Below are 26,400 nucleotides of genomic sequence, written 5' to 3' on the forward strand. Positions count from 1 at the left end.
TTGAGCCCCGCGTCAGGCTCTGTGCTGACAGCTCAGAGCCTGGAGCCTGTTTCAGATTCTGTGTCTCCCTCTCTCTCTGACCCTCCCCCGTTCATGCTCTGTCTCTCTCTGTCTCAAAAATAAATAAATGTTTAAAAAAAAAAATGCTTAAAAAAAATAGTTATGAAATGAAGGAAAAATACCAGCTTTTGAAACTTTTAAAGAATTTCAGTTACAGAAACCGTGTTTTCAAGAGAAAAAACATTTAAATTGACCCCTACAAAAATAAGGAAATAAAGTAACAAATTTAGTATCAACAGGCAAACCATGCACAAGATTTAATTTTGAAAATCTGTAATTGGGCTTTCAAAGATGTCTATTTGTTGACAGAATCATTGATAAAATTCCTATTCTTAGTTGTGTATTCTGAAATAGAATGAAATTGAGAAGTCATATGATTTTGCAGCATCTAAATTTAGTAAATAAAATTTTATAGAATCATAAATGAAGAAAGCTTTCTTGATAAGTTCAGCTTACATAAAATGTTTGCCAAATAAAGGTACCTGTGAAAGAAGGGAAAAAACAGTAGTTGTGAAAGTATTTGGTATGAAGTAGTCACTGATATCAATATTTTAAAAATTGGAAGTGAAAGATATCCCAAATTTAGCAGAATTTACTACTATAGCACCACACTTGTGAAGATGGGGTCAACCAAAAATATTACAGTCTCTTGAGAAGAATATTTAAAGATGCCACAGTTTCAAATTTATTAACTGTAAAATTCCACTTTGAAGAAGATTTCAGGCAGTTTATGAAAAAGTATAAAATATTTGGACCACATTGAAAAAAATGCAATCTTCATAAAAATACCAATGATATTCTATTACTGAGAGATATGGCCACAAAATTGATTAACCTATGTGAATATTTAGCAGCAATCATAATTCTGCTTATGTTATTTTCTAATGTTTACATAATCAGTATAAAGTAGTCACTATGCTTTGGCATATATGAATTATAATATTTTTGTTTTTTTAGAATGAATTTTAGTTATGAAAATAACTTTTGAATAGGACTGTTTTATATTTTATAAGTCCACTGATAAAAACAGTTTGCTGACCAGTAAATGAACATTTCAATGACATGATTTTTATTTTTAGCCCCATTTTAACCTTAAAATTGCCCCACCTTGGATGAAAAATTACCTGGTCGCTCTACTGATACACCAACTTTCAATACATCTTTATTTTTACATATATATACAATACTTTGGATCTCAATAAATGTCTCCATTTTGCTTAAAACATCTATCTTAAACTCTATTAAGAAGCTCTGAGCTCTGGAAAATCTCTGTGGGGCCCCTTTAAGTCCCGGGTGTTAATAATCTCTGAAGTTGATGGGGATTAGAAATGGTTTACTACCAGCTTCTTGTCCTGTGAGAACATGGTGTGTAATGACAAAAGACAACATTATTTAAGCACAAGTTTGAGAAATGACTGTAAAGCCCCAGAAGGATGAGGGAAGGGTGAGGTTTCAGGGGTCAGGAGATGTTCAAAGTGTCAAAGGCTTTGGTTGGGAAAACTTTTGGCTAATGTGTTGCTTTTAACACAGCAAATACCTGTTTTTCCAAAACGCTCATTACTAAGAACAATGTTGTTGTTACTGAAGTCTGATTACATAGTACCTGCAGAATGTCCTCTCATGGTTCCTACCTGACCCAGTGACACCCCATCTATGGCCTCCCTCTAACTCTTGACTGTCTGCATCTATTACCTGGTTCTTACCTTTATTTTAGATTCATTCTTTGCCTTTACCAGAAAAAACAGAAATGTAGAATAATGAAGGTTAAATAGTCAAAAAGAAGGAGGAGGAGGAGGGTTGGGGGAGAGGAGGGAAGAAAAGAAAAGGAAAGAAATAAAAGGAAAGGAAAGGTGTTGAAAGTGGGGAGATTTACATAGTGGGCAAAATGAATAAGGATAGAGGATATAACCAAAGAGGGAGTGTGCATGTCCAGTTTTAATGTAAAACTCCTCTCTTTTGACAGTTTTATTGCTTTAGGAGACTAATCCACTGGTGGCTAGTTACTAATATTTTACTTTATAAATAACAGCTCCTGAAAACTCTAGCAGTAAACCTTGGTTCATTTCTCTTGTGTGCTAATAGGGGTATTATTCTCGTGCCAACAGATACGATATCCTGGCACACATGTTTGTGAAAGAAAAAAAAAACCTACTCATCATGTGAAAATATAACCCATAAATTTGTAGTTTGAATTGGCTGCATATGGCACAGTCTGTGCTATACCCACTTCCATTTTAATTATTCTCCTTTACAAATAGAGATAGTAGTCTATGAATGCATTATTAATATAGAATATTTCCTTTGTTTTTATAGGCTTTCCAGAGGCCATATTGAATTCAAAGTTTTGGGTTATTTCTGAGTCAGAAACCTCATACATTTGGATAAAAACCAAACTTCCAACGTTTAATCTTAACTTAGCAGGATATTTTATACACATTACATTTTATTCCAAAAGGTCTTAGCTATTTAAAATCTTTCTTACTACTCACATACCTAAAGGCTAAATGTTGAAGAATCATTGTCAGTCATTCTACTGAAAAATTATGATTAACGATTCACACCTTCCATCCTGATTGTGTTTGGGGAGTAAAGATGTTTGTTTTGTCTATGGCCAAGAATTCTCTTCTTAAGGGAAAATGCACAGTGCTTACAAATTAAAGCCCTTTATTCTAGATGTGCCATATTTTCTAAAAGTGTTTACTGACCTCCTCAAGCATTTAGAGACTCACAGAGAAGATTTTCTTCCATAACAAATTTATTCTAACATCCAAGTGTAATACATAACATGAGATCAGAAAAATCACTATCATTGAGAATTACAGCAAGGAGACCCCTTTCATTATCAACTCTACCACTATCACGTTATAACTGTGGAAATTGTGCTCCAGAGTGATCCAAATGACTTCTCTGGGACTGGTGTGTAGTCTCCAACCTACAAATCTTGACTTTTAGTTCAGGGCCCCTTCTTCAATGGACTTCTTACTCATGCTCTTCAATGAGCCCTTATCTCCAGTTTTATGATAGCTTCATCAATGTCTTGGCTGGTAAACAGGTGTTTGCAATAGTATAAGGTTATGAGAAATGAAGAGTAAAAAGGACAAGTCTTACATGGTTGTCTCACTTGGTGTAAAAACTTATACCATAAAGTCAATAAAGGGTGCATCAAGTGAGTAACATATCTGAGGAACATGGGTAACCTGTTATTACCAAATATGATTTCTTTGGTAAAGCAAAGAATGTATATAATCCTTATATAATATAAATAATTCTTTTAAGTTGGTATTTTTATAGATTGAGTCCATTTTTATATTTTTATGTATAGTGGAAAGAGGGTAGAGGAGGACTGAATAAAGGAGGACAACAGAGTACAGAGCAAGAGATATTTTGGAGTCAATCCTGGATGAGGATTTCAGCTTTTCTTCTTCCTAGCCATGTGACTTTAGAAAGGTTACCCAACAGGGGCACCTGGGTGGCTCAGTCGGTTAAGCGTCATACTTTGGCTCAGGTCATGATCTCACAGGTTGTGGGTTCAAGCCCCATGTCAGAGCCTGGAGCCTGCTTTGGATTCTATGTCTCCTTCTCTCCCTGCCCCTCCCCTGCTCATGCTCTGTCTCTCTCTGTCTCTAAAAAATAAATAAATGTTACAAAAAAATTAGAACAATTACCTAATATTGCATCATAATAGTTATGAGGATTAAATGAAATTATAAATTAGGAATGTGAAAACATCTAACATACTCCTTGGCACATATTAGGAGTTAATTAATGCTAGTTTCTCTTTCATATAGTGTATAAAACATAATTTAACCCATAAACCACCTGCTACCTGTTGTTTGTTTGTCAGAGGCCCCATATTAGTCACTCTAGAGAAAAAGGAAAGGATGTCATCCAGCATCACCAATTTTCTGAATATCCTGAGCTAAAATAATGTTTAGTAGTAATATTTTGTGTTGGGGTGCCTGGGTGGCTCAGTTGGTTAAGAGTTCGACTTCCCCTCAGGTCATGATCTTACAGTTCATGAGTTTGAGCACCGTGTCGGGCTCTGTGCCAACAGCTCAGAGCCTAGAGCCTGCTTCGGATTCTTTGTCTCCCTTTTTCTCTCTGCCCCTTCTTCCCTTGCACTCTCTCTCTCTCTTAAAAAAAATTTAAAAATTTTTAATAAAAAAATCAAAAATAATATTTTGTGAAACTCATTACAACTGAATGCACTTAGAGATGGAATATGGTATTTCCAACTTGAATAAGATTATAATGACATTGTAAACTAGAAAACTTAGGGTCTTGGAATGGAATTGTCAAATCAGAGTCATCTTTCAAAGTTGAAAGAGGTAGGGGTGCCCTAAATAATAAGCCAAGATACATTTCATTACCTACCTCCTAAACCTCCCTTTACTCCATTCCCTCATTTCTTTCTGTCACTTCCTTTTAGTTTTAGACATCATCATTTCCCACCTGGATTTTTGCCAAGATGTGAAATTGGTTTTCCTGCCACCACTCTCATCACCTTCCAATTCATCATCCAAGATCTGTCCAGAGGGATCTTTTAAAAACTTAAACCTGATTCCCTGCCTCTTCTGCTTAAAATGGCCCCTTTTCACCTACAGGTTGAAGTCCAACATCATTCACATGTTATTCAAGACAGTGTGTTAATTAACCTATGTCTACAACAACAATCTCCTTCATCACACTCAAGACTTTTCCAAATGCTCCAGTTGTGCCTAGCAATGGACTTTGTAATCCCCTCCACCACTGCCACCGCCACCACCACCACCACCGCCAACAATAACAACAACATAGAGACATGAGATTCCAGTCTCTGCACATCTGTGTGTACTATTTCCTCTTCCAGGGTTACTTGCCTCCCTCTATTTAACGTTGACTAACTTCTGATGGTCTTTCAAATACTCAGTCAAGTGTTGTTTTTTCTGGCAACTCTTCTCTCATTTTCCCATCATCATAAGTATATATTCCACTTAGTTCCTCTCAGGATCACATGGGCAGTTTCCACACAGAATTGTCATTTAGACCACAAATTTCTTGGTGTGAGGGAAGAATCTTTATGTCCTCAACATCTAGCACAGTCTTAGCTTTCAAAGAAAATGTTAGTTTGTGGGTTCATTCACAGTTAGAATTGCTATCATTTGGTCCTAGTTGAAAGCTTTATGATTCTCGTACTTTGGTCAGAATAAGTGATCACAACAAGTAACATTGTAGTAGACAACTAAATGAGAAGTGATTGGGAGATTGGGTCTTCTCCCCTAACATGATATCCATTCCTTTGTGAAGCAATAAGATAGGAGAGGCAGATTAAAAAATGTTAGAACTGGAAGGGATTTGAGATCTTTCCCCTGTTGTGAGAAGCAGAAATGAAGTGGTCCAGGACCCAGTTATCTTCGTTCCCAATCCAGCATTCATCCATTTGCCTTTTCTTTTTTTTTTTTAATTTTTAGTTTATTTTTTAAATTTTATTTTAGAGAGAGCATGAACAGGGGAGATGGGCAGAGGGAGAGAGAGAGAATCTTAAGCAGGCTCCACACTCAGCACAGAGCCTGATACAGGGCGTGATCCCATGACCCTAGGATCGTGACCTGAGATGAAATCAGGAGTTGAACACAACCGACTGAGCTAGTCAGGTGCCCCATCCATTTGTCTTTTCTATTCTAGTAGAACTTTTTTTTTTCTGTTTTTTTTTTTTTCTTGAAGTAAGCAAACTCTGCATGCCAAATTCTTTCCTAATCCGTCAGGCTGCAGAGATAGTTCTAACCTGGTAAGTCATGTCAGCACCTAGGAATATTCTCCTGCTTTGATTTGAGATGACTCAATACTTCACACACACACACACACACACACACACACACACACACACACAGACACGCAGAATAGCTTAGGGGCTGCAAGAAGGCCATTGACTCTGCTTTTTCATATTTATCCCACTGGCATGTTTTCATGAAATGACCTCCTCTTTTCCTCATTCCCCTTCCCCTCCTCAAAAAATGAAACTTCCGTATGACATGAGGAAGGGTGCCAACATCAACCAGTGCATATATTAAAGTTTTAAATCAATTATTGTTCTAGTACACACCCTGGGGTTAAGAAAGAAAGAACATCCAGGACTAACAAACCTGATTGTTCTGGCAAAGTTGCCATTCAATTCATGCTGGCATTTTGGGGCTTTTCTTTTTCTTTAATATTCTAACCTCATTTTTTTATAAAAAGGTAATGGCTCAATAGCAATTTTTAACATTACTATTTCATTCAGTTTCTCCATGAGACTTCTACCTCCCAGTCTCTTAAGGATTTCCCAGGGGGCACAATGCCCAGGGTTTGCTTACTTGATTGTAGAGACAGCTGCCAGTCTGATAGTGAGTTCATTAGACCATGGATTATTCCTCACTTTATTACCCTCTAAGCAAGGGAGAGACTCAGGCTGGGGACTATGAGCACTTCACAACTTGGCAGTCTTAGACTGAGAAAAAGACTTAATCATAATATTTAAGAAACCAAATTACAGCTATGTATAGCATAGAGAATTTTAACTCAACAACTGCTCTGAGTTGGACCTATATAAGTAGTCTGATTAATACTGCTCTAAAATTCCTATTAAAATATGATGCATTTTTTTTCTAGGCAAGTACTGGAAGTCAGTTAGGATGGTGGCTGTGCCAAGGGGCTGTGCTTTGGCTGGGGCACAGTTGCAAGAGGAGACGGAGACCGTTTCTGCCATGGCCTCCCTGACGGTAGATGTAGAACAGCCCTTTGCTTCAGAAGACAGCAGGTATGGATCCAAGATGGGGGAGTCATTAAGGTCAGTAACATCCAGGCTCATCATTAGCATTTGTGAACCTCTCTCCAGGCTTTCCTTCTCCTGTCTCCTCCACTTCCACCACCTGTGTTCTCCAAAGCCACAGATGCCACAGCACACACTATAGGCCACCAAGAATTCCATTCTTAGTGGGAAACACAGAACTAGAGCATGTGGTTGCAGTTCACAGAGAAATAGAGGGCGTGCGATACATGGTGAGAAAAATCACTCCTTGTTGAGTAATTTAGTGCAGATCATTATGGAAAGAGCTGCTTGTGGGCTTTACTTCTTAGTTATCTCTCACTTTCCAGATATTCTTTTTCTATCATCATTTTGAAATTACTGTTATAACAAAGTGAAAAAACGAGAGCAGAAGCTGGAGGTATTACTAGTCAATAAGTTAGAAAACCTAAACATGTATGAGCTCCTTATATGACTATTCTTGTGGTACAAGGACTGGATAAAGATACACGTGGCCTACAAAGGAGATGGGAATGTGTGAAAAGGAATGTGTGGACTCTTCAGTCTGATTTTATTCTATCTTATGATAAGAAGTTGAATCCACTGAGTCTTCATATGAGTATAGCTTTCAGGAAAAGAAAAATAAGGTTAACCTAAGATTGAGTTTGCTTATTCTCCTTCTGAGAAATGCTTGTTGGTTTGTGCATTTTGGTGTTCATCATCCTATCATACAGACAGTGTTACATTCAAGATTTCTTTTAAGTCTGCCAGAACCAAATCCATCACAAATGTACATATATTAACATTGGTGCTTTCTGTAGCTGGCTTCAAAGTCACATTTTCTCAATTTAAAAACGAATCAGGTGAGGCTTTACTAAAGCTCTTCCAGCTTGCACTTTTAAAATGCTTCTGAGAAGGAAATATATTCCCTCTGTCAATAACATCACCATTAATTACACAGATCCTGCTACCTAGTACCTAGTTGGCAATTTTCCCAAGAATGTGCAAATTTGAACCGTTTTAGCTTTCTTACTTTTACTGGACATTCGGAGTTTAATGGATTTAACATCTTGCTTTGGTGAAGAGCAGGAGATGCATTGAATAAAATATTTCATTTTTATGCAAGTATTTTTCTTACTATAACCATTTAAGACCAGATTACCTGTAAAAAAAAAAAAAGTTGTATAATACTGTATTAGAAGGCATCTTCATATGGGCATCTGGAGCATAAAGGGAAAACTTATTTCACTTCTTCGATAATATGAACTAACCCCCTGCAGTTCCCAGCTAAGAACCAAACCAAGTTCATAATGCAAAGGTGTCGCAATTATTCCCAAAGCCAAATGCAGTTAGTTGTCTGTCATCTGAGGACTATAAAACTGAGCAAACTAACATCTGTTAGTGTTGGATATAAAAGGAATATATTTGTTCTTTAGAATTCATTTAATACAGAGAAGTGAAGTTAAATTCCAACCTGAGTGAAATGAATTGTAAATAATTTTGCTTAGAATAATTAAGAATGATAAGCCATGTTATAAGCCCCAAGTAGTAAAAACAATCTCAGAACTTTGGCATGAATTCTCTCTATAAGTATGCTTGCTTATCCTCAGGTAAATAATGTGTTTGACTTCTGTTAATCAATGGGGACTTAACCCTGGCTTGAGTTCTCAGTGATTTTTTTTTTTAAGAGTTCACAGTGATTTTTAAGCTTCCTCTGATAGCAGAGAGAGAATGAGAATGGGAATGTTCTGATGTGTAGGGAAAACAGAGTTTAAGCTTGGGACCTGGATTCATGTTTGTTTACCAGTATGAAACACACTGTATCTATTTTGATGGATTTTTCTTATGGAAAGAAAAGTAGTTTTGCCTGAAATATTTTCCAAGGCTCTGCACTCACTTTTTCAGCAGAGGAAAAGAAAACTTCTTCTAGAATTGGCTTTTGCATTTCTATTGAACCATGCATGAATTTCATCAGAGAGAGTCAGAGACAGAGAACCCTTGAAAGCCACAGCACATTTGTTCTTTTCAGGGGCATGCTATTAGAATTGTCTCCCTACTCAATACAGGAAAGAAGACTTTCAGAATTAGATAAATTAGATAAGTAGATAGATAAAATAGATAAATAGAATTAGATAAATAGATGGAAATGTTCTTGGGCCTTTGTTATGAATGTAATATTATAAGTACACAGGAAATTAAAAAATTAGAAAAATCAGAATGCTAAATGAATGGAAAAGAGTGAAGGCAAGATTCTTTTTATAGGAAATTCTTGCCAGTTATTTTGGAGGATATATTGGTGTTTGGAGTGAGATGACTCATTTTGTACTAAGATTTTGGGTAAAGCAGCTCTTTTCCTGGCCAACTCATATCTGACTCATTTACCACTAGTGAATAAGGGATAAAATGCTCCTGGCTAAGAACCATTGTAAGTATTTTTTGTTCATTTTTCTTGGATGGGGGGGGGGCGCAAAAGGGAGATGACAACACATTGCAAACAGTTATTTCATTTTTTACAACTTATTGATGGACCATGAAGAATAAATTATTAGAAAAAGGCTGATATGTGGGGATTCATTTTAGAGATGATTAACTGAAATACAGTTTTCAAAACATAGTTTTCAGGTGGCAAAGGACTCGAGTAAGAAAGAAATCAATAGCAGACCAGGAAAAAAAAGACAAAAAAATGAAAGGGGCCCAGTTATATGTTCAAAGATTATTTAAATAGATAGACCTGGTCACTTAGAAGAGAGAACTATGATTTTAGGTTTCTTCTTATTTGCTAGACTTCACCTTTAAAAGATTATAGTTTGCATTGGTTGGATATCTGTTTCAAATGCTTCTACTTTGAAAAGGTCAGTGCAGTATTCAGGTTTATTCTTGGATACCAGTTCAGGCTGTGCTGAAAATCAAGAAAAATCTCTCTCTGACAATCAAAACTTCAGGATGATAAACTATTCAGTTATCAGGAACACATTTACAATCCAGAATTCCTGAGTGTCTCTTTCTCTTTTTTTAAACCAAAACAGAAACTGAAAGTTACATTTTCTTTTCTTTTTTTTTTTTATGTTTATTTATTTTTTAGAGAGAGAGAGCATGTGAGCATGCGCAGAGGAGGGGAAGAGAGAGGGGGAGAGAGAATTGTAAGCAGGCCCATGCTATCTGCATAGAGCTGGGTGCAGGTCTTGATCTCACAGTTGTGAGATCAAGACTTGAGCCAAAATCAAGAGTCAGACACTTAACCGACTGAGCCACCCAGGTACCCTGAAAGTTATATTTTTCAAATGTCAGTTTGACCTGTTGATTATAGTGTGAACCATGTTAGATTTTCTTAATACATTCCAATCTGGTTGCTTATTTAATTATTTAGTCTTCTAATTTTAGCAACTTTTCTCATGAGATGGTTTCAAGTCATTATTTAATACAGAAGTATGAGAAAATATATGATTCTAAATGTAGCCATTTTGTTTTTTGAATAACTGTCTTACTCATGAGTATAAAAAATGTATAACGATAAATTGGAAAATCCCAAGTATCATCTCCCTATCACTGGTGATAGTGAATGGCCTATCACTAGTGCCAAGGACATTTTCAACCACATTTTTCTGTATCTGAATATTTATATAGAAATATAGACTACTATTAAAGACACATTCATGTCTAGTATTCCTAGAAACACAACTTTGTTTTCTGTTCTTTAGGATTATATCTCCAAGGCTTCTAAAGCTTCTGACTTTTTTTCTATGATGCCATTATTTTGAGTACTTGTTTATCTAACCAAGCAAACATTCCAATATAAACTTTATTCTGAATTTTCATCCAGTGTCAACAAAATCTTAGTTGAAAAATGGGCTAAGTGGGCTAACGATTTGGAAGCTCCTGGTAAAAGGAAGGATAATCTGTCCCTTCTTCTCTTCTTTTTCCTCTTCTTTCTGGGGACCATCTTTTTATCTCTGTTTTTTTTGGTGCCTATCATGTGGTCACGGGGTATGTTTAAAGTCTGACTTAGTATGTTAGGGTTCAACCCAGTGCCCATTTATATATTTTAGGGTTCCTTCTGAATTCTTAAAAGAAGTGTTTTCTAAGGAAAAAGAAGCACATTTGAATGGGACTATAAGTAAAATAAGATCACATGATAACTTCAGCTTCCTATCATTTCATCTTCATCTCTATTCCTTCACTCTTTTCTTCTTAACACTACAAAGGATGAATAGAGTCTGAATCAGCTTGCACAGATTCAAATCCTAGCACCAACTTAATAATTGTGTGGCCTCAGGCAAGTTACTTATCTCCCTGGGCATTGTTTTCCTTGTATTTAAAAATGAAGGGAAAATTTCATAGGGTTTTGAGGAGAAAATGAAACAGTACTTCTTAACACAATACCTAATACATAGTAAATACTCAGTAAAGATTGGTTTCATTATTTTTTCCATCATTTTTCTTCTTCCACAATTTATTTTTGCCTCCTTTAATACATAGTTCATCATCCAGTGATGTATATTAGAATATAGAGGCTGTACCTGGGCATCTATGGCTGACTTTTAATAGGTTAAATCAGTAGTACAGTCATTAAACACAAGGGATTGACAAATAATCTCTAAGCAATAAATTGGTTGAGTTCATTAATCTGTAATTAGCTGACTTAACTCAAGACTTTCACAATGCCTAATACATTGTAGGTAATAAATAAATACTTAATGAATGAATGAATCCAAAGAGAGAAGATGAAATACTGTGAAAATGGCAACATTTTGTAATGATACCTTAGCAATTCTTGTCTCTCTCGATTTACTATGTTTTGTGAGAGAATTAGTATTTTTATATTTTTATAAGTTTTCAAAATGTTTATTTTATATGTATTTTATATGTATTTATATGTATTTTTATATGTATTTTATATGTATATGTTTTATATGTATAGGACTAATTGACAATGTCAATTTTCAGATAACTAGAAACCATAGTACTCATATCATAAAGATAGATTGACTGAATAAATATAATAAAGGAGGGAGGAGGCAGCAAAGTATCTTTCTGAATGGAGAAAGGAATTGTCTTTAGGGAGGGAGACAAACATGGGAGTGATGCTGACAGATTACAGGATTATCCTCCAATCTGCGGAATGAGGAAAGAGAATATCCAGTCCATTCATTCTTTAAACACATCTGATTATTCTGTATGTGCTGGACAAAGTGTTGAGATTCAGGGTCACAGAGCTTCCTCACAGTCCCCAAAATGTTCATATACTTGCGGATTTTATTACTTTTCTATTGCTAGCTTTAAAAATTACTGTAAAATTAATCAGTGGCTTAAAATGACAGAAAGGTCAGAAGGCTGATAAGTCTCTAGGCTAAAATCAAGAGGTTAGCAGGGCTTGAGTCCTTTCCTGGAGGATCTAAGAGAGAATCTGCATCTTTGTCTTTTCCAGTTTCTAGAGGCTGCCTGTATTCCTTGGCTCATGACCCCCTTCTGTACCTACAAAACCAGCAGATATACATCCTGCTGACCTTTCTTCACTTATCACATCTCTATCTGACTGAAAGAAGAAAGCTGGGAAAGCTGGCTTATAAACTGGGAAAGATTCCCTGCTTTGGAAGACTCATGATTAGATTAGCTCCACTAGGATAATTAAGATAATTTCTTCATCTCAAGGTACTTAACTTTAATCACATCTTCAAAGTCAGTTTTGCCATGCAAAGTGACTATATTCACAGCTTCCCAGGATTAGAACATAGACACCATTAGAGGCTATTATTCTTCCTACCATAGGATTAGACATGAGCAACCAACTATACTAAGTGACAAGTAATTTGCTATATTGAGCTGTAGAAAAAAAAAGGAGAAGACCTAACACAGACCAAGAAATGGGAAACAAATCACAGAGCAGAACAACTGAGCCAGGGTAGGAAAATATATAGGATTTCACCTAGTAAATAAGAAGAAAGGTATCTTGAGATAGAGACAATAGCTTGAGCAAACCATCTACTTTTTTAAACGTCTACTGCCAACACTGAGTCCAAAGTACCTTCATCTCTTGTCCAAACTCTTATAGTAGTTTCCTTACTAGTTCCCATATCCATTTTTGCTTCCTTTCTAATCCAGTTTCTATGGAGCAATCAGGGAGCTCTTCAAAACAAAACAAAACAAAACAACTGGAGAGCAAATCCTGTCATGCCTCTGCTTAAAACCCTTCATTGCCTTTCCATTCCATTCCATTAGCATTATCATTCTTAACAGGACTCATAAGCCTCCATGATCAGTGAACTTATTTCATTTTTTTTCACTTGATTTTAGCCAAAAGGCCGAGAAGCGATATTTCATTTTTTTTTTTTCAAACTGGAACGTACCTTACATATACTAGTATGCACAGATTTTTTTTTACTTATTCCATACTCAAATGAACATCACTCAGAACAAGATCAAGAACATTTTCCTCAGCCATCAAGTTGCCTTGTGCCTCTTAGTCAACGCCATTTCCTCCAGAGGTAATTCGGTTTTTTTTGGGTTTTTGTTTTTTGGTTCTTTAAAATAGTTTCAACACTGTAGATTAGTTCTGCCAAACATTAAGTTTCATTTAAAGGGAATCAGTAGGTCATACAGATTTTTGTCTGTCTTATTTTACTCCACTAAGCATAATGCTTTTGAGACCCATATAGTCAGTAGCTTGTTCATTTTTGTTACTCTGCAGTATCCTCCTGTATAAACACACCATAACCTGTCTATCCTGTGGGTGGGTGTTTGGCTTGTTACCTACTTGGAGCTATTAATTTATTTTTCTGGGGGTTTTTATTGAGACATAATTGACATGTAGCATATTTTAGGTATAAAACATAATGATTTAATATATGTATATTTTGTGAAATAATCACCGCAATAACCCTAGTTAACATCCATTAGCACACATAGTTATAATTTTTTTCTTGTCATGAGAACTCTTAAAATGTATTCTCTTAACATTTTTCAAACAAAAAACCACAGTGATATTAATTATAGTCACTCTGAGGTACCTTACATCCCCAGGACTTATTTATTTTATAATGGGAAGTTTGTACCTTTAGACCACTTTTACCCATTTTACCTTCCTCTTACCCCTACCCTCATCTCTGGCAACTACCAGTCTGCTCTCTGTATGTGTAAGTTCAGAGGTTTTATAGATTCCACAGGTAAGTGAGATCATATAGTATTTGCTTTCTCTGTCTGATTTATTTCACTTAACATAATGTCCTCAAGGTCCATCCAAGTTGTCACAAATGCCAAGATTTTCTTCTTTTTTATGGCTGAATAATACTCCGTTGTGCCACATTTTCTTTATCCATTCATCCACTAATAAATACTTAGGTCGCTTTTATGTCTTGGCTATTTTAAATCATATCGCAGTGAGTATGGGGCTGAATATATCTTTTCAAGTTAGTTTCTCATTTCCTTTGATAAATACCCAGAAGTGAAATTGCTGGATCATAATATAGCAGTTCTATTTTTAATTTTTTGAGGAACTCCCATAAAATGTTTTCATAGTGGCTGCACCAATGTACAATCCCACCATCAGTGCATAAGGGTTCTCTTTTCCCCTCATCCTTGCCATCATTTGTTATATGTTGTCTTTTTGATAATAGCCATTCTAACATGTATGAGATGGTATCTCATTGTGGTTTTGATTTGCATTTACCTGATGATTAGTGGGCGTTTAGCACCTTGTCATGTCCTGTCAACCATCTGTGTGTCTTCTTTAGAAAAATGTCTACTCAGGTCCTCTGCCATTTAGGGCTGTTATGAATAAAGCTATGAAAATTTATTATTGTGGTAAAAAGCATGTAACATAACATTTTCCTTCTGAGCCATTTTTAAGTGTACAGTAGTGTTAACTGTATGCCCATTATTGTGCAACATATCTCTAGAATTTTTTCATCTTGCAGAACTAAAGGTCTATACCTATTAAACAGCAATTTCTCTTTTCCCTATTCCCCAGCTCCTGGCAACCACTATTTTACTTTCTGTTTCTAACAATTCAACTGCTTTTGATACCTCATATAAGTGGAATATGCAGTATTTGCCTTTTGTGACTGGCTTACCTCACTTAGCAAAATGTCCTCAAGGTTCATCCATATTGTAGTATATGATTAGGTTCTATCCTTTTTAGTGCTGAATAACATTCCATTGTAGGCATATGCCACATTGTCTTTATCATTCGTCTATTAATGGACATTTAGGTTGCCTCCACCTCTTGGACACTGCGAATAATGCTTCAATGAATATGGTATGCAATTATCTCTTCAAGATCCTGTTTTCAATTCTTTTGGATATATACCCAGAACTGGAATTGCTGGATCATATGGTAATTATATTTTTAATTTTTTGAGGAACCTAAGTCTCTGTGAAATTTTTGTACAAGTTTTTATTTTGTGAACACAGCACTCAATTTTCTTTGATATATACCTAGGAATAGAATCGCCAAGGTGTAGGAAAGCCATGTGTTTGTAATACACTTCCAAACTGCTCTCCAAAATGGTTGTGCCATCTTTCATTCCCATCAGCAATGAATGACTACTCCAATTACTTCATATCCTCACCTGCACTTTGTAAAATCAGTCTATAATTTTAGCCTTTCTAGCGGATATGTAATGGTATCTTACTGTGGTTTTTATATTTTTTTCCAAAGACCTATATTCATGTTCATATCATGCCCCTTGGCACATACTCCATACTGTTTGGAATATTTTTATTGCCTTTCTTCCCACTTGACCATGTACTGGCCTCCCCATTTTCTTCCACTTATCCAAAAAATTCAGATCAAATATCACTTCCTCTTCTTGGAGAATATTCACTGACCATCAATCCCCAAATTAGGTCAGGTACCCCTGTTCTATTTTCTGTCTCCTCAATACTTGTAGTACCTAGAACAGAGCCAGGGTGCATAATAGACATGCAGTAATTATAATTTGAATCAGTGAGAGATTCAGTAAACTGTGGAGTGCCAGAATTAGTAGACATGTGGAGCTTTGGGAGCTGTGGGAAGGTAAGTGTGGCAGCCATTCTGGAAAGCAGTTTAGTACTATTTACTATACACAAAGCATATTAACTAGTAATCCTGCTTCTGAAGATGGTCTTGTCTAAAGTCATTAAAGTATATATATAGTAGGAAGTTCACTACAGTTTTATTCATGGTGGGTAGACAGAGGGAGTCAAACCTGGGGTCCATTATTGGGAGAATGAAATAGTTAAAATGTGGCAGATATAGATAGATAGATAGATAGATAGATAGATAGATAGATAGATAGATAGATCATGGAGATACCATGTAGTACTTGGCAGTGACAGACTAGATAAACATAACTACATGGATAGATCTAGTAAATGCAGAACTAAGTGAGAAAATTAAGCAACAGAAATTATATATATAATATACATATTATATATGATATATATAAATATGTTCGTTTATAAATAATATGTAAATATATAAATATATATTAATTACATAAAATAAAAATATATGCTCACAAAACAATAATATATAGCTCTGAAGAGTACCCTACAAACAAAATAATGTACATAACAGGCATTAGATTGTCTGCCTTGAAGGAGGAAGAAAAAAGTAAGATAATAATGGGATTCAAACAAGTCAATGAAACAAGAGAAAACACTTATTACTAAATGACATTATTCATATAAACAAAGAAATACTGTTTTAAAAATCATAGGAAATGAAATACATTTTGGGAAATGTACAAGAATGTAAGGCAAATACAAGAATTTAAATTTATGCTATGTATTTTCTCAAGTTAAATTGTTTACTTTCTGCTTTATATTTTTGTAAGTTATTTTAACCTGTGATTGCTGGACTGAACAGATCCTTCTCTTAAATATATGTAATCTTCACCCTTTATTGACAGAGAATCATCAGTGTTCACTGTTAAGTTGGCTTGCTAGAGTAGAAGTTTATGTCTTCCAATTAGCCAAACTATTGTACTAAAATTTATCTTTGGAGGTTTTATTTTATATGTATTGTTGACCTTACTGTGTCTGCATCTTACCTACTTACAAATGGAATTAAATTTAAAAATGTAAAGATTGCATCTCTTCCCTTTCCCTATCTCTTTCCACAACTGTATTTTTGCTAATCAAGGTAAGCTTGGTGTATATGTACATTGATTACGGAAGTGGGGAGCCCCCACATTTCCAGAGCATTGCTTCTCACTGTTTCACAAAAAAAAAAATACATTAATGGGGTGCCTGGGTGGCTCAGTCAGTTAAGTGTCCGACTTCGGCTCAGGTCATGATCTCGCAGTCTGTGAGTTCGAGCCCCACGTTGGGCTCTGTGCTGACAGCTCAGAGCCTGGAGCCTGCTTCGGATTCTATGTTTTCCTCTCTCTCTGACCCTCCCCCGTTCATGCTGTGTCTCTCTCTGTCTCAAAAATAAATAAACGTTTAAAAAAAATTTGTTTAAAAATACGTTAAAAGGTCATTCCTCACCAAGTTCATTTTCTAAGTGTTTCACAAAGATGATTTCTTTTTAAAAAATCCTTTTAAAGAAATATGTAGACTATAAAACAGATATCTAGGGGATAGGAATTAAATAAAGACAATACCACCTCCACTGAAAGCTATGTATGTGAAAAGGGAAATACTATAAATTATCACAGTGGCAGATGTAAATAATACAGTTCTTCTGTAATTGTTCAACACTTTACAGTGTATAAAGCATGTTCTCTTAAATTACATCCCTGAGGGCAAGTCAAGGAATATTTCAGTTTTAAAGAGAAAATTGAGACTCCACAAATGTTGACTTGCTCAAAGTTAAATTTTAGAAAGTGGTAGAGCTGGGACTTAAGCACAGATCATTTGCCTTGAAATCCAGGAGATTCTACAACTTTCTATGCTACTAACACTATCTCTGTGCAGCAAGACACAGAGAGAATTGGTTAGTTATGTGGATGCATATTTGATTCAGTAGAAGGTGGGGATTAGTAAGTGGACTATTTTCAAAAAAGTGGTTAGTATGAAATAATTTTTTTTTTTTTTACTTTAGAGAGAAAGTGCATGAGTCGAGGAGACAGAGAGAGGGAGAGAGAGAGGGAGAGAGAATCTTAAGCAGGACTCACACTTGGTGCAGAGCTAGACATGGGGCTTGATCCCACAACTCTGGGATCATGGACCTGAGCCGAAATCAAGAGTTGGACATTCAACTGACTGAGCCACCCAGGTGTCCCAAAGCAGGAAATGATTTTGAAGGGAGGAAAGAGAAGCATCTGTTCATGTCCTCAGAGTTTAGGCTGGACATGTATGTATCTGAAGAATGCACAGATCATCCACAAAGAATAAATATGTGTTACTTACATCTGTGACCCATGGAATGTTTTCTCTCTATACTATTGTCTCTGAAATTCCAGCCATAATTGAGTCCTGGGTATGGGGGGAAAGATCATCTTATTGTAGATTTGGGTTAGAAATAGGAAAATTCAGGTTGGGGGAATGATGTCACTATTATGGGAGAGCAGAGACCTGAGCTTTTTTCCCCCAACAAAGATCAATAATTGGATACCCGTCCACGAACAAAAACAGCTCTGGGAGAGCTTAGCAGTCTACTCACAAACTTTAGCAGAACAGTGGAACAGAAAACCTGAGAATAACCACATAAAAAGGGAATGAAGAACAGCTTCATTTTGCCTGAGTCATCCATTCTCCAGACTGACACTACTCAGCACCAGGAGGGCCTCAGCTAGAAAGAGTTCCCCTTGCTGGGAAGAGGAGAGTGGGATGAGTGACCAGCATCCCCACCCTTTTGGGACACTGCAGAAAGGACCTACTTCAGTTTCACCCCACCCAGAGAACTGGCAAAGCTGAGACATATAGAGATGGCCTGGAACAAGGAAGAAGTGTGGGCACAACCAGTATCAGAAATGCAATGGGAGTGATCGTGGTTCCCAGTGACATGCTCTGCAGGGAACCCAGTAGCTTTTACTGCTGAAGAAACCAATGTCCAAAACAGCTCCTTCAGACCCCCTGGAGATTTTACACCAGGTTTTTACCCGAGAGGTTTTCATGTTCATGTTATCTAGTTTCCCAGGTCTCTCCTCATTTCTTCCCTCTGTCCCCCATGCCTCTGCAGCCTGGGATTTATACTGGCAGCCAGCCCCAGCTTCTGTGGCTGCACCAGTGCAAGACACCAACCTGGACCCCTGCCATTGATCCACCACCATGCACAGACTCAGGGATAGCCCCTCCAGCTGTGCACCAGCACGCTGCTGGCCTGACTGCCATCACCAGCCTCCACTGCCATTTGTGCACCCATAGCAAGACCCTGCAGCCATGGGAGTCCATTCTGACAGTCATGGCCCCCACAACTGGCAGAGAACAGGATTCAGCCCTATCTTCTGTCTCTGGCCTGAACTCTTGAGCCCAGGTGCAGCTAGGCCCTCCAACTCTGTACCTGCACACTCCTGGCCAACTCACTAGCAGCCACAGGAGCATACTCCAAAAGTCAAGGCCCACAAAGTTTCATGTAGGCCCACATCTAAACCTGACTCAAACCCAGTGATTTGAACCATTGGGCTCAACTGCATCTAACCCCTTCAGCTGTGTACTTGCACCCCACTAACCTGAATCCCAGCATTGGCCTCCACTGCTATGCCCCTGGGAAGGCCTTGTAATCACAGGAGTGATTATGAATTATTGGAATCTCAGTAGAAGAAGGTGACAGAAAGCTTTTTTAAAGTAATAATGGCTTAAGGTGCCTGGGTGGTTCATTCAGTTGAGAGTCCAAATCAGTTTCTGCTCACGTCGTGATCTCGTGGTTTGTGGGATCAAACCCCACGTCAGGCTCTGCACTGACATTGTGGAGCCTACTTGGGATTATCTCTATCCCTCTCTCCTGCCCCTTCCACCCTCAAAATTAATAAACTTAAAAAATACAAAGTAGTAATGGCTGACCTTCCCAAACCTGAGGAAAGATTTAGATACCTGGGTTCATGAGACTAATAGGTCAGCTCAAAATTCCAATACAAAATTATATTCTTGGGGGTGCCTGAGTGGCTCAGTCAGTTAAGTGTCCAACTGATTTCAGCTCTGATCATGATCTCGTGGTAGTGAGATTCTCTTTCTCCATCTCTTTCTCCCCCTCTCCCCCACTCATGTGTGTGCGCTCTCTCTCTCTCTGTCTCTGTCTCTCTCTCGCCACAAAACAAAACAAAACCAAAAAAAAAAAAAAAAGACCTTCTGTAAGACACATTATAATAAAACTCTCTAAATCAAAGACAAAGAGAAATTTAAAAGTATCAAGAAAAAAAAATTATCTCATACTAGGGAACTTCAGTAAAGATATCAGTGGTTTTCTCAGCAAAAACCTTGTAAGCCAGGAAAGAGTGGGGTAATATATTCAAATGCTGAAAATAAAAAACTGTCAACCAGGATAGTTTATTTAGCAGAGTGGTCCTTCAGAAATGAAGGTGAGATAAATTTTTTTCCAAACAAACAGAGGCTGAGTAAATTCATCACACAACACCTGCCTTAGAAGAAATGCTGAAAGTAGTTCTTATAAGCTGAAGAGAAAGAATGACACTGAATAACTTGAAAACATGAAAATATTCTGTATACTAGTAAAGGTAAGAATACAGTCAGAATCAGAATGTTCTAATACTGTAATATGATGTTGTATTAACCACTTAACTCTAGTGTAAGAGTTAAAAGGCAAAAGTATTAAAAATAGCTATAGGTACAATAATTTCTTAACAGATACATAGTATAAAAAGATGTAAAGTGTGACATAAAAAGCATAAAATGTAGGGAGGAGGAGTAAAAGGGTAGAATTTTGCATGTGAGCAAAGTTAAGTTGTTATCAGATTAAATAGACTGTAATATGTACAAGATGTTTTAAGTAGGCCTCAGACTAACCACAAAACAAAAAGCTATAGTAGGTACACATGAGATAAAGAGAATGGAATCAAAGTATACCACTAAGAAGAAATATCAATTCAAAGTGAAGACATCAAGAAAGGAAGAAAGGAACAAAGGGACTACAAAACAGCTAGAAAGCAATTAACAAAACGGTAAGTTCTTAGTTATCAACAATTATTTTAAATGTAAATGGATTAGATTCTTCAATCAAAAGGCGTAGCATGGCTAAGTGAATTTAAACAAACAAACAATTCCATCTACATACTGCCTATAAAAGACTACTTTAGCTTTAAGGATAAACATAGGCTCAGAGTCAAAGAATGGAAAAGACACTTCATGCAAAAGGAAACACAGAGTAGAGCAGGAGTAGCAATATGTATGTAACAAAAAATAAATTTTGAGTCTAAAACTGTAATAAGAGGCAAAGGTCATTATATGTTGATAAGTAGGTCAGCTTATCAAGAGGATACAATTATAAATATACATGCCACCAACATTGTAACACCTAAATAAATTGAGCAAATACTAATGGATCTGAAGGGAGTAATATACAACAATACAATAATAGTAGGTGACTTCAGTACTCCACTTTCTACAATGGTTACATCATTCAGAGAGAAAATCAGTAAGAAAATATTGGACTTGAGCTACACTTTACAGCAAATGGATCTAACAAACATAAACAGAACATTTCATCCAACAGCAGGAAAATATACATTTTTGCTCAAGTGAACAAGGATCATTCTCCAGGACAAATCAAATGTTATGTCACAATACAAGTCTTAGCAAATTTCAAGACTGAAATTATACCAAGTATGTTTTCTGACCACAATGGTATGAAACTCCGAACCAATTGCAGGGGGAAAACTGGAAAATTCACAAATATATGGAAATTTTAACACACTCTTGAACTAATTGATCAAGGATGAAATCAAAAGAAAATCAAAAAATGTCTTGAAATAAATATCTTGAAGCAAACAAAAATGGAAACAGAATATACCAAAACTTATGGGATAAACGAAAAGCAGTGTTAAGAGGCAAATTTGCAACAGTAAATGCCTCAATAAATAAATAATCTCAAAACACCCAAGTTTACATCTTAAGGAACTTCTAGAAAAAAAACAAACTAAGCCCAAAGTTGCTAGAAGAAAGTACATAACAAAAATCACAGCAGAAATAAATGAAATAGAGAATAGAAAAACAATAGGAAAGATCAACAAACTTAAGAGTTGATTCTTTGAAAACTAAAAAGGTTGACAAACCTTTAGCTAGACTTACCAAGAAAGAAGACTCAAATAATAAAATTATTAATGAAAGGGGATACAACTAATACCATATAAATACAAGTGGCATAAGAAACTACTATGAACAGTTATATGCCAACAAATTGGATAACCTACAAGAAATTAATAAATTCCTAGCAATATACAATATACCAACACTGAATCATGAAGAAATAGAAAATCTGAACAGACCAATAATGAGTAAGGAGATTGGATCAGTAATCAAAAACCTCTCAAACAAAATTCCAGTCCCAGATGGTTTCACTGGTGAATTCTTCTAAACCTTTAAAGAAGAATTAACAGCAGTTCTCAAACTTGTCCAAAAAAATCGAAAAGAAGAGAATACTCTCAAACTTCTCTTAATATAGTCCATATTGCCTCAATATCACAGTCAGATACTACAAGGATTCTACAAAAAAGGAAAATTATAGGCCAACACCCCTGATGAACATTGATGTGAAAATCCTCAACAAAATACCAAGTAATTTCAACTACACATTTAAAAGATAATACAACATCATCAAGTGGAATTTATCCCTAGGATGGTTCAACAAATGCAAATCAATCACCATGATACACCACATTAATAGAATGGAGGGTAGAAATCATATGATTCTCTCAATAAGTGCAGGGAAAACAACTGACAACATTTAACATCCTTTCATAATGAAAACTCTCAACAAATTAGGTATAGAAGGAACATACCTCAACATAATAAAGGCCATATGACAGACCCACAGCTAACATCATACTCAACAGTAAAAGTTGAATACTGTCCCTCTAAGATCAGAAACTACATAAGGGTACCTATTCTCACCACTCCTATTCTACATTGTACTGGAAGTCCTACCAAGAGCAATTAGGGAAGAAAAAGATAAAAAAGGCATCCAAACAAGAAAAGAAGAAGTAAAATTATCTCTGTTTGCTAGTTGCAGAATACAAAATACGATCTATATACCAAAAAGAAGACTCTGATGAAAGAAACTGAAAATGACACAAAGAAGATTTAACTGTTTGGAAGTGTCCATACACCAAAGTCATCTACAGAGTCAATGAAATTCCTATCAGAATTCCAATGGCATTTTCCACAAAAATAGAAGAAAAAAAATCCTCAAATTCATATGGAATGACAAAAGACCCTGTATAGCCAAAACAATCTTGAGAAAGAACAAAGCTGGAAGCATCACATATCCTGAGTTAAAACTGTTCAAAGCTGTAGTAGTCAAAACAGTATGGCACTGTCATAAAAGCAAACATAAACCAATGAAACAGAACTGACAGCCCAGAAATAAACCCTCACATATACAGTCAACTAATATTACCAAGGGAGCCAAGAATATTCAAAGGGGAAGTAATCTCTTCAGTAAATGGTATTGAGAAAACTGGACATTCCCATGAAAAAGAATGAAATTGGACCCTATCGTACACCACTCACAAAAATTAACTTGAAGTGGATTAAAGACTTACATGAAGACCTGAAACTATAAACATAGTTATAGTTTAGAAAAAAAATAAGGAAAAAAGCTTCTTTGGTCTTTTGCAATGAATTTTTTGGATATGACAAAAAGAAGAAAAAGCAACAAAAGCAAAAATATAAACATGTGTAACTACATCAACCTAAAAGTTTTGCACAGCAAAAGAAACAATCAACAAAATGAAAAGGCAACCTATGATATAGAAAATATTTGCAAACACATGTATATATGTGATATATGGTATATTTGCAAATCATGATACATATATAAGGGGTTGATATTCAAAATATATATGGAACTCATACAATTCAATGGCAAAAAGTAATAATTTGATTAAAAAATGGACAAAGGACCAGAACAGATATTTTTCTAAAGAAAACATACAGATGGCCAGCAGGTATATGAAAAGATGTTCAACATCATTAATCATTAGGGAAATGCAAATCAAAACCACAATGAGATACCATTTTACGTCAGTTAAAATGGCTAGCATGAGAAAGACAAGAGATAATAAATGTTAGTGATGGAGATTGCTCAATAAATTAAAAATAGAACTACCATGTGATGCAGCAACCTCACTACGGGGTATATAATCCAGAGGAAACAAAATCAGTATCCTGAAGAAATATCTGCACTCTCATGTTCATTGCAGCATTGCTCACTACAGCCAAGACAAGGAAACAACCTAACACCTGTCTCCATTGATGGATGAATGGATAAAGAAAATGTGGTATAAACTTCCAATGGAATATTATTCAGCCATAAAAGAGATTCAACATGAGTGAACCTGAGGGCATTAGGCTAAGTGACATAAGGCAGACAAAGATAAATACTCATTTGTATGATCTTACCTATATGTGAAATCTAAACCTATTGAACTCAGTATGTATATAAGATGATGGATTCTTTTTTTTTTTAATGTTTATTTTTGAGACAGAGAAAGAGCAAGAGTAGGGGAGAGACAGAAAGAGAGGGAGACACAGAATCCGAAGCAGGCTCCAGGCTCCGAGCTGTCAACACAGAGCCCGATGCGGGACTTGAACCCATGAACTGTGAGATCATGACCTGAGCTGAAGTCGGACACTCAACCAACTGAGCCACCCAGGCACCCCAGATGATGGATGTTAACTAAACCTATTATGATAATCATTTCACAATATATGTAAGCCAAACCATCATACTGTACACCTTAAACTTATTCAATTATATATATCAATTATTTCTCAGTAAAACTGGAAAAAGTCCACGTTGAACTGATAGAAACAGAGAATAGATTGTTAGTTACCAGGGGCTGGGAGTTGGGGGAAATGGGACAATGTTGGTCAAAGGGTACACGCTTTCATTTATAAGATGAATCAATTCCAAGGATGTAATGTAAGGCAAGGTGACTATAATTAACAGTAATGTATGCGTGAAAGTTGCTATGAGATTAAATCTTGAATGTTCTTACCATAACAACAACCAGATGGTACTTACATGAAGTGAAAGATGTGTGTTTGTGGTAAACATTTTGCAATATATTTGTGTATCGAGTCATCACATTCTACACCTTAAACTTATACAATGTTGTACGTCAGTTGGATCTCAATAAAGCTAAAAAAAAAAAATAGGAAAACTCAGTTTCCATTAGAGTTTTCTTCTCAGCATACTGATAATTTTAGTTTGGAAAGATTTTGATAGAGTATGACTCATTTAAACAGTTTTTTTTTGATCTTATATAACAATGCTAAATGCTTTCTCACAACCTCCTTATCCAGTATAATCTTGGACAGGCTATAACTTCCTAAGAAATGATTTTTTTTTTTTTTAGTACTCACGTGGACTGATTTGGCACCCCTTTAGGAAATGTCAAATAATGAATATCGTATATTTCTCATGCTTTAGAGGATGCATTAAAATCCTTTTTATTACCATCTCATTGATATTATAAAAACACTAAGTTAAAATGGCAACTACTTGGGGCACCTGGGTGGCTCAGTCGGTTAAGTGTCCGACTTTAGCTCAGGTCACGATCTCTCGGTTCATGAACTGGAGCCCCGTGCCGGGCTCTGTGTTGACAGCGGAGCCTGGAGTCTGCTTCAATTCTATGTCTCCCTCTCTCTGCCCCTCTCCTGCTCGCACTCTGTCTCTCTCTCTCTCTCTCTCTCTCTCTCTCTCTCTCTCTCTCTGTCTCTCAAAAATAAACGCTAAAAAAAAATTTTAATGGCAACTACTTTATTTATAGATGCATAGAAATCTTGATTTATTTTCCTTATAAATGTATAAAACAACATGGCTAAATAGTTCATTTGTCTTCAGGAGCAGCTTTGTTTTAAACATAGCATTTTTTTTTTCCATTATGAAAGTAACTCATAGAATCATGGCAAGTATAAACTATATGAAAAAAATGAAAACCACCTATCTATTACTGCACCATCCAAAGAGAACCATCATCCAAATATTATTTCCATAGTTTCCTGTGGTAGCATAGGCATAACTCTGTATCTCTGAGCCATTCACACAATTGTATGCATATGTTAGATGACAAAGGGACAGATCCAAAGTATTAAATAACTAATGTCTCATAGTGTTTATTGTTTACAAGTCAAATTTGTATCTTTTTTTAACCTTACCTAATTCTGTAAGGAGCATTTTTTCCCTCTGGTTTTGAACCTGAAGCCACTGCTTCATGGAAGTGCAACATTAGCAGTTACAACATTAGCAAATCGCAGAGCTCAGACTCAAACTCACTTCTCTCGGCATCTCAAATCCCAGTAGTCTTCCTCAACCATCCAACTACCTCATGTATTTGGATTTCTCCTACAATCTGTCCTTTTGACTAAATTAAAAATCATTCTAAAAGTTTGCCTTAAAACACCCTCAGAGTGTTACTAAATTAAGTTTAAATATCAAGTATAAATTTCCAAGCAATTAGTTTTGGTTTTGCCTGAGC

General features: G+C 36.0%; 1 protein-coding gene across 3 annotated transcripts in view; it reads left to right on the forward strand.

The window, feature by feature from the left end:
* HDAC9 (histone deacetylase 9) overlaps positions 1 to 26,400 on the forward strand; it is a 929,650-nt gene that overhangs the window by 896,376 nt on the left and 6,874 nt on the right. The window contains exons 25-26 of one of the 3 annotated variants that reach the window (XR_008420659.1): positions 6,688 to 6,835; positions 15,028 to 15,152. Coding sequence is in view for 2 of the 3 variants with exons in the window: in XM_053898416.1 (XP_053754391.1) it covers positions 6,688 to 6,865 (178 nt within the window). In the remaining variant the exon portion in view is untranslated. Of the gene's footprint in view, positions 1 to 6,687; positions 6,866 to 15,027; positions 15,153 to 26,400 lie in introns of all 3 variants that reach the window. The other 2 variants (XM_053898416.1, XM_053898417.1) reach the window with 2 other exon arrangements.

The sequence above is a fragment of the Panthera pardus genome, unplaced genomic scaffold, assembly GCF_024362965.1.
Source record: "Panthera pardus isolate Hobbes unplaced genomic scaffold, ASM2436296v1 HiC_scaffold_8, whole genome shotgun sequence".
Classification (NCBI taxonomy): domain Eukaryota; kingdom Metazoa; phylum Chordata; class Mammalia; order Carnivora; family Felidae; genus Panthera; species Panthera pardus.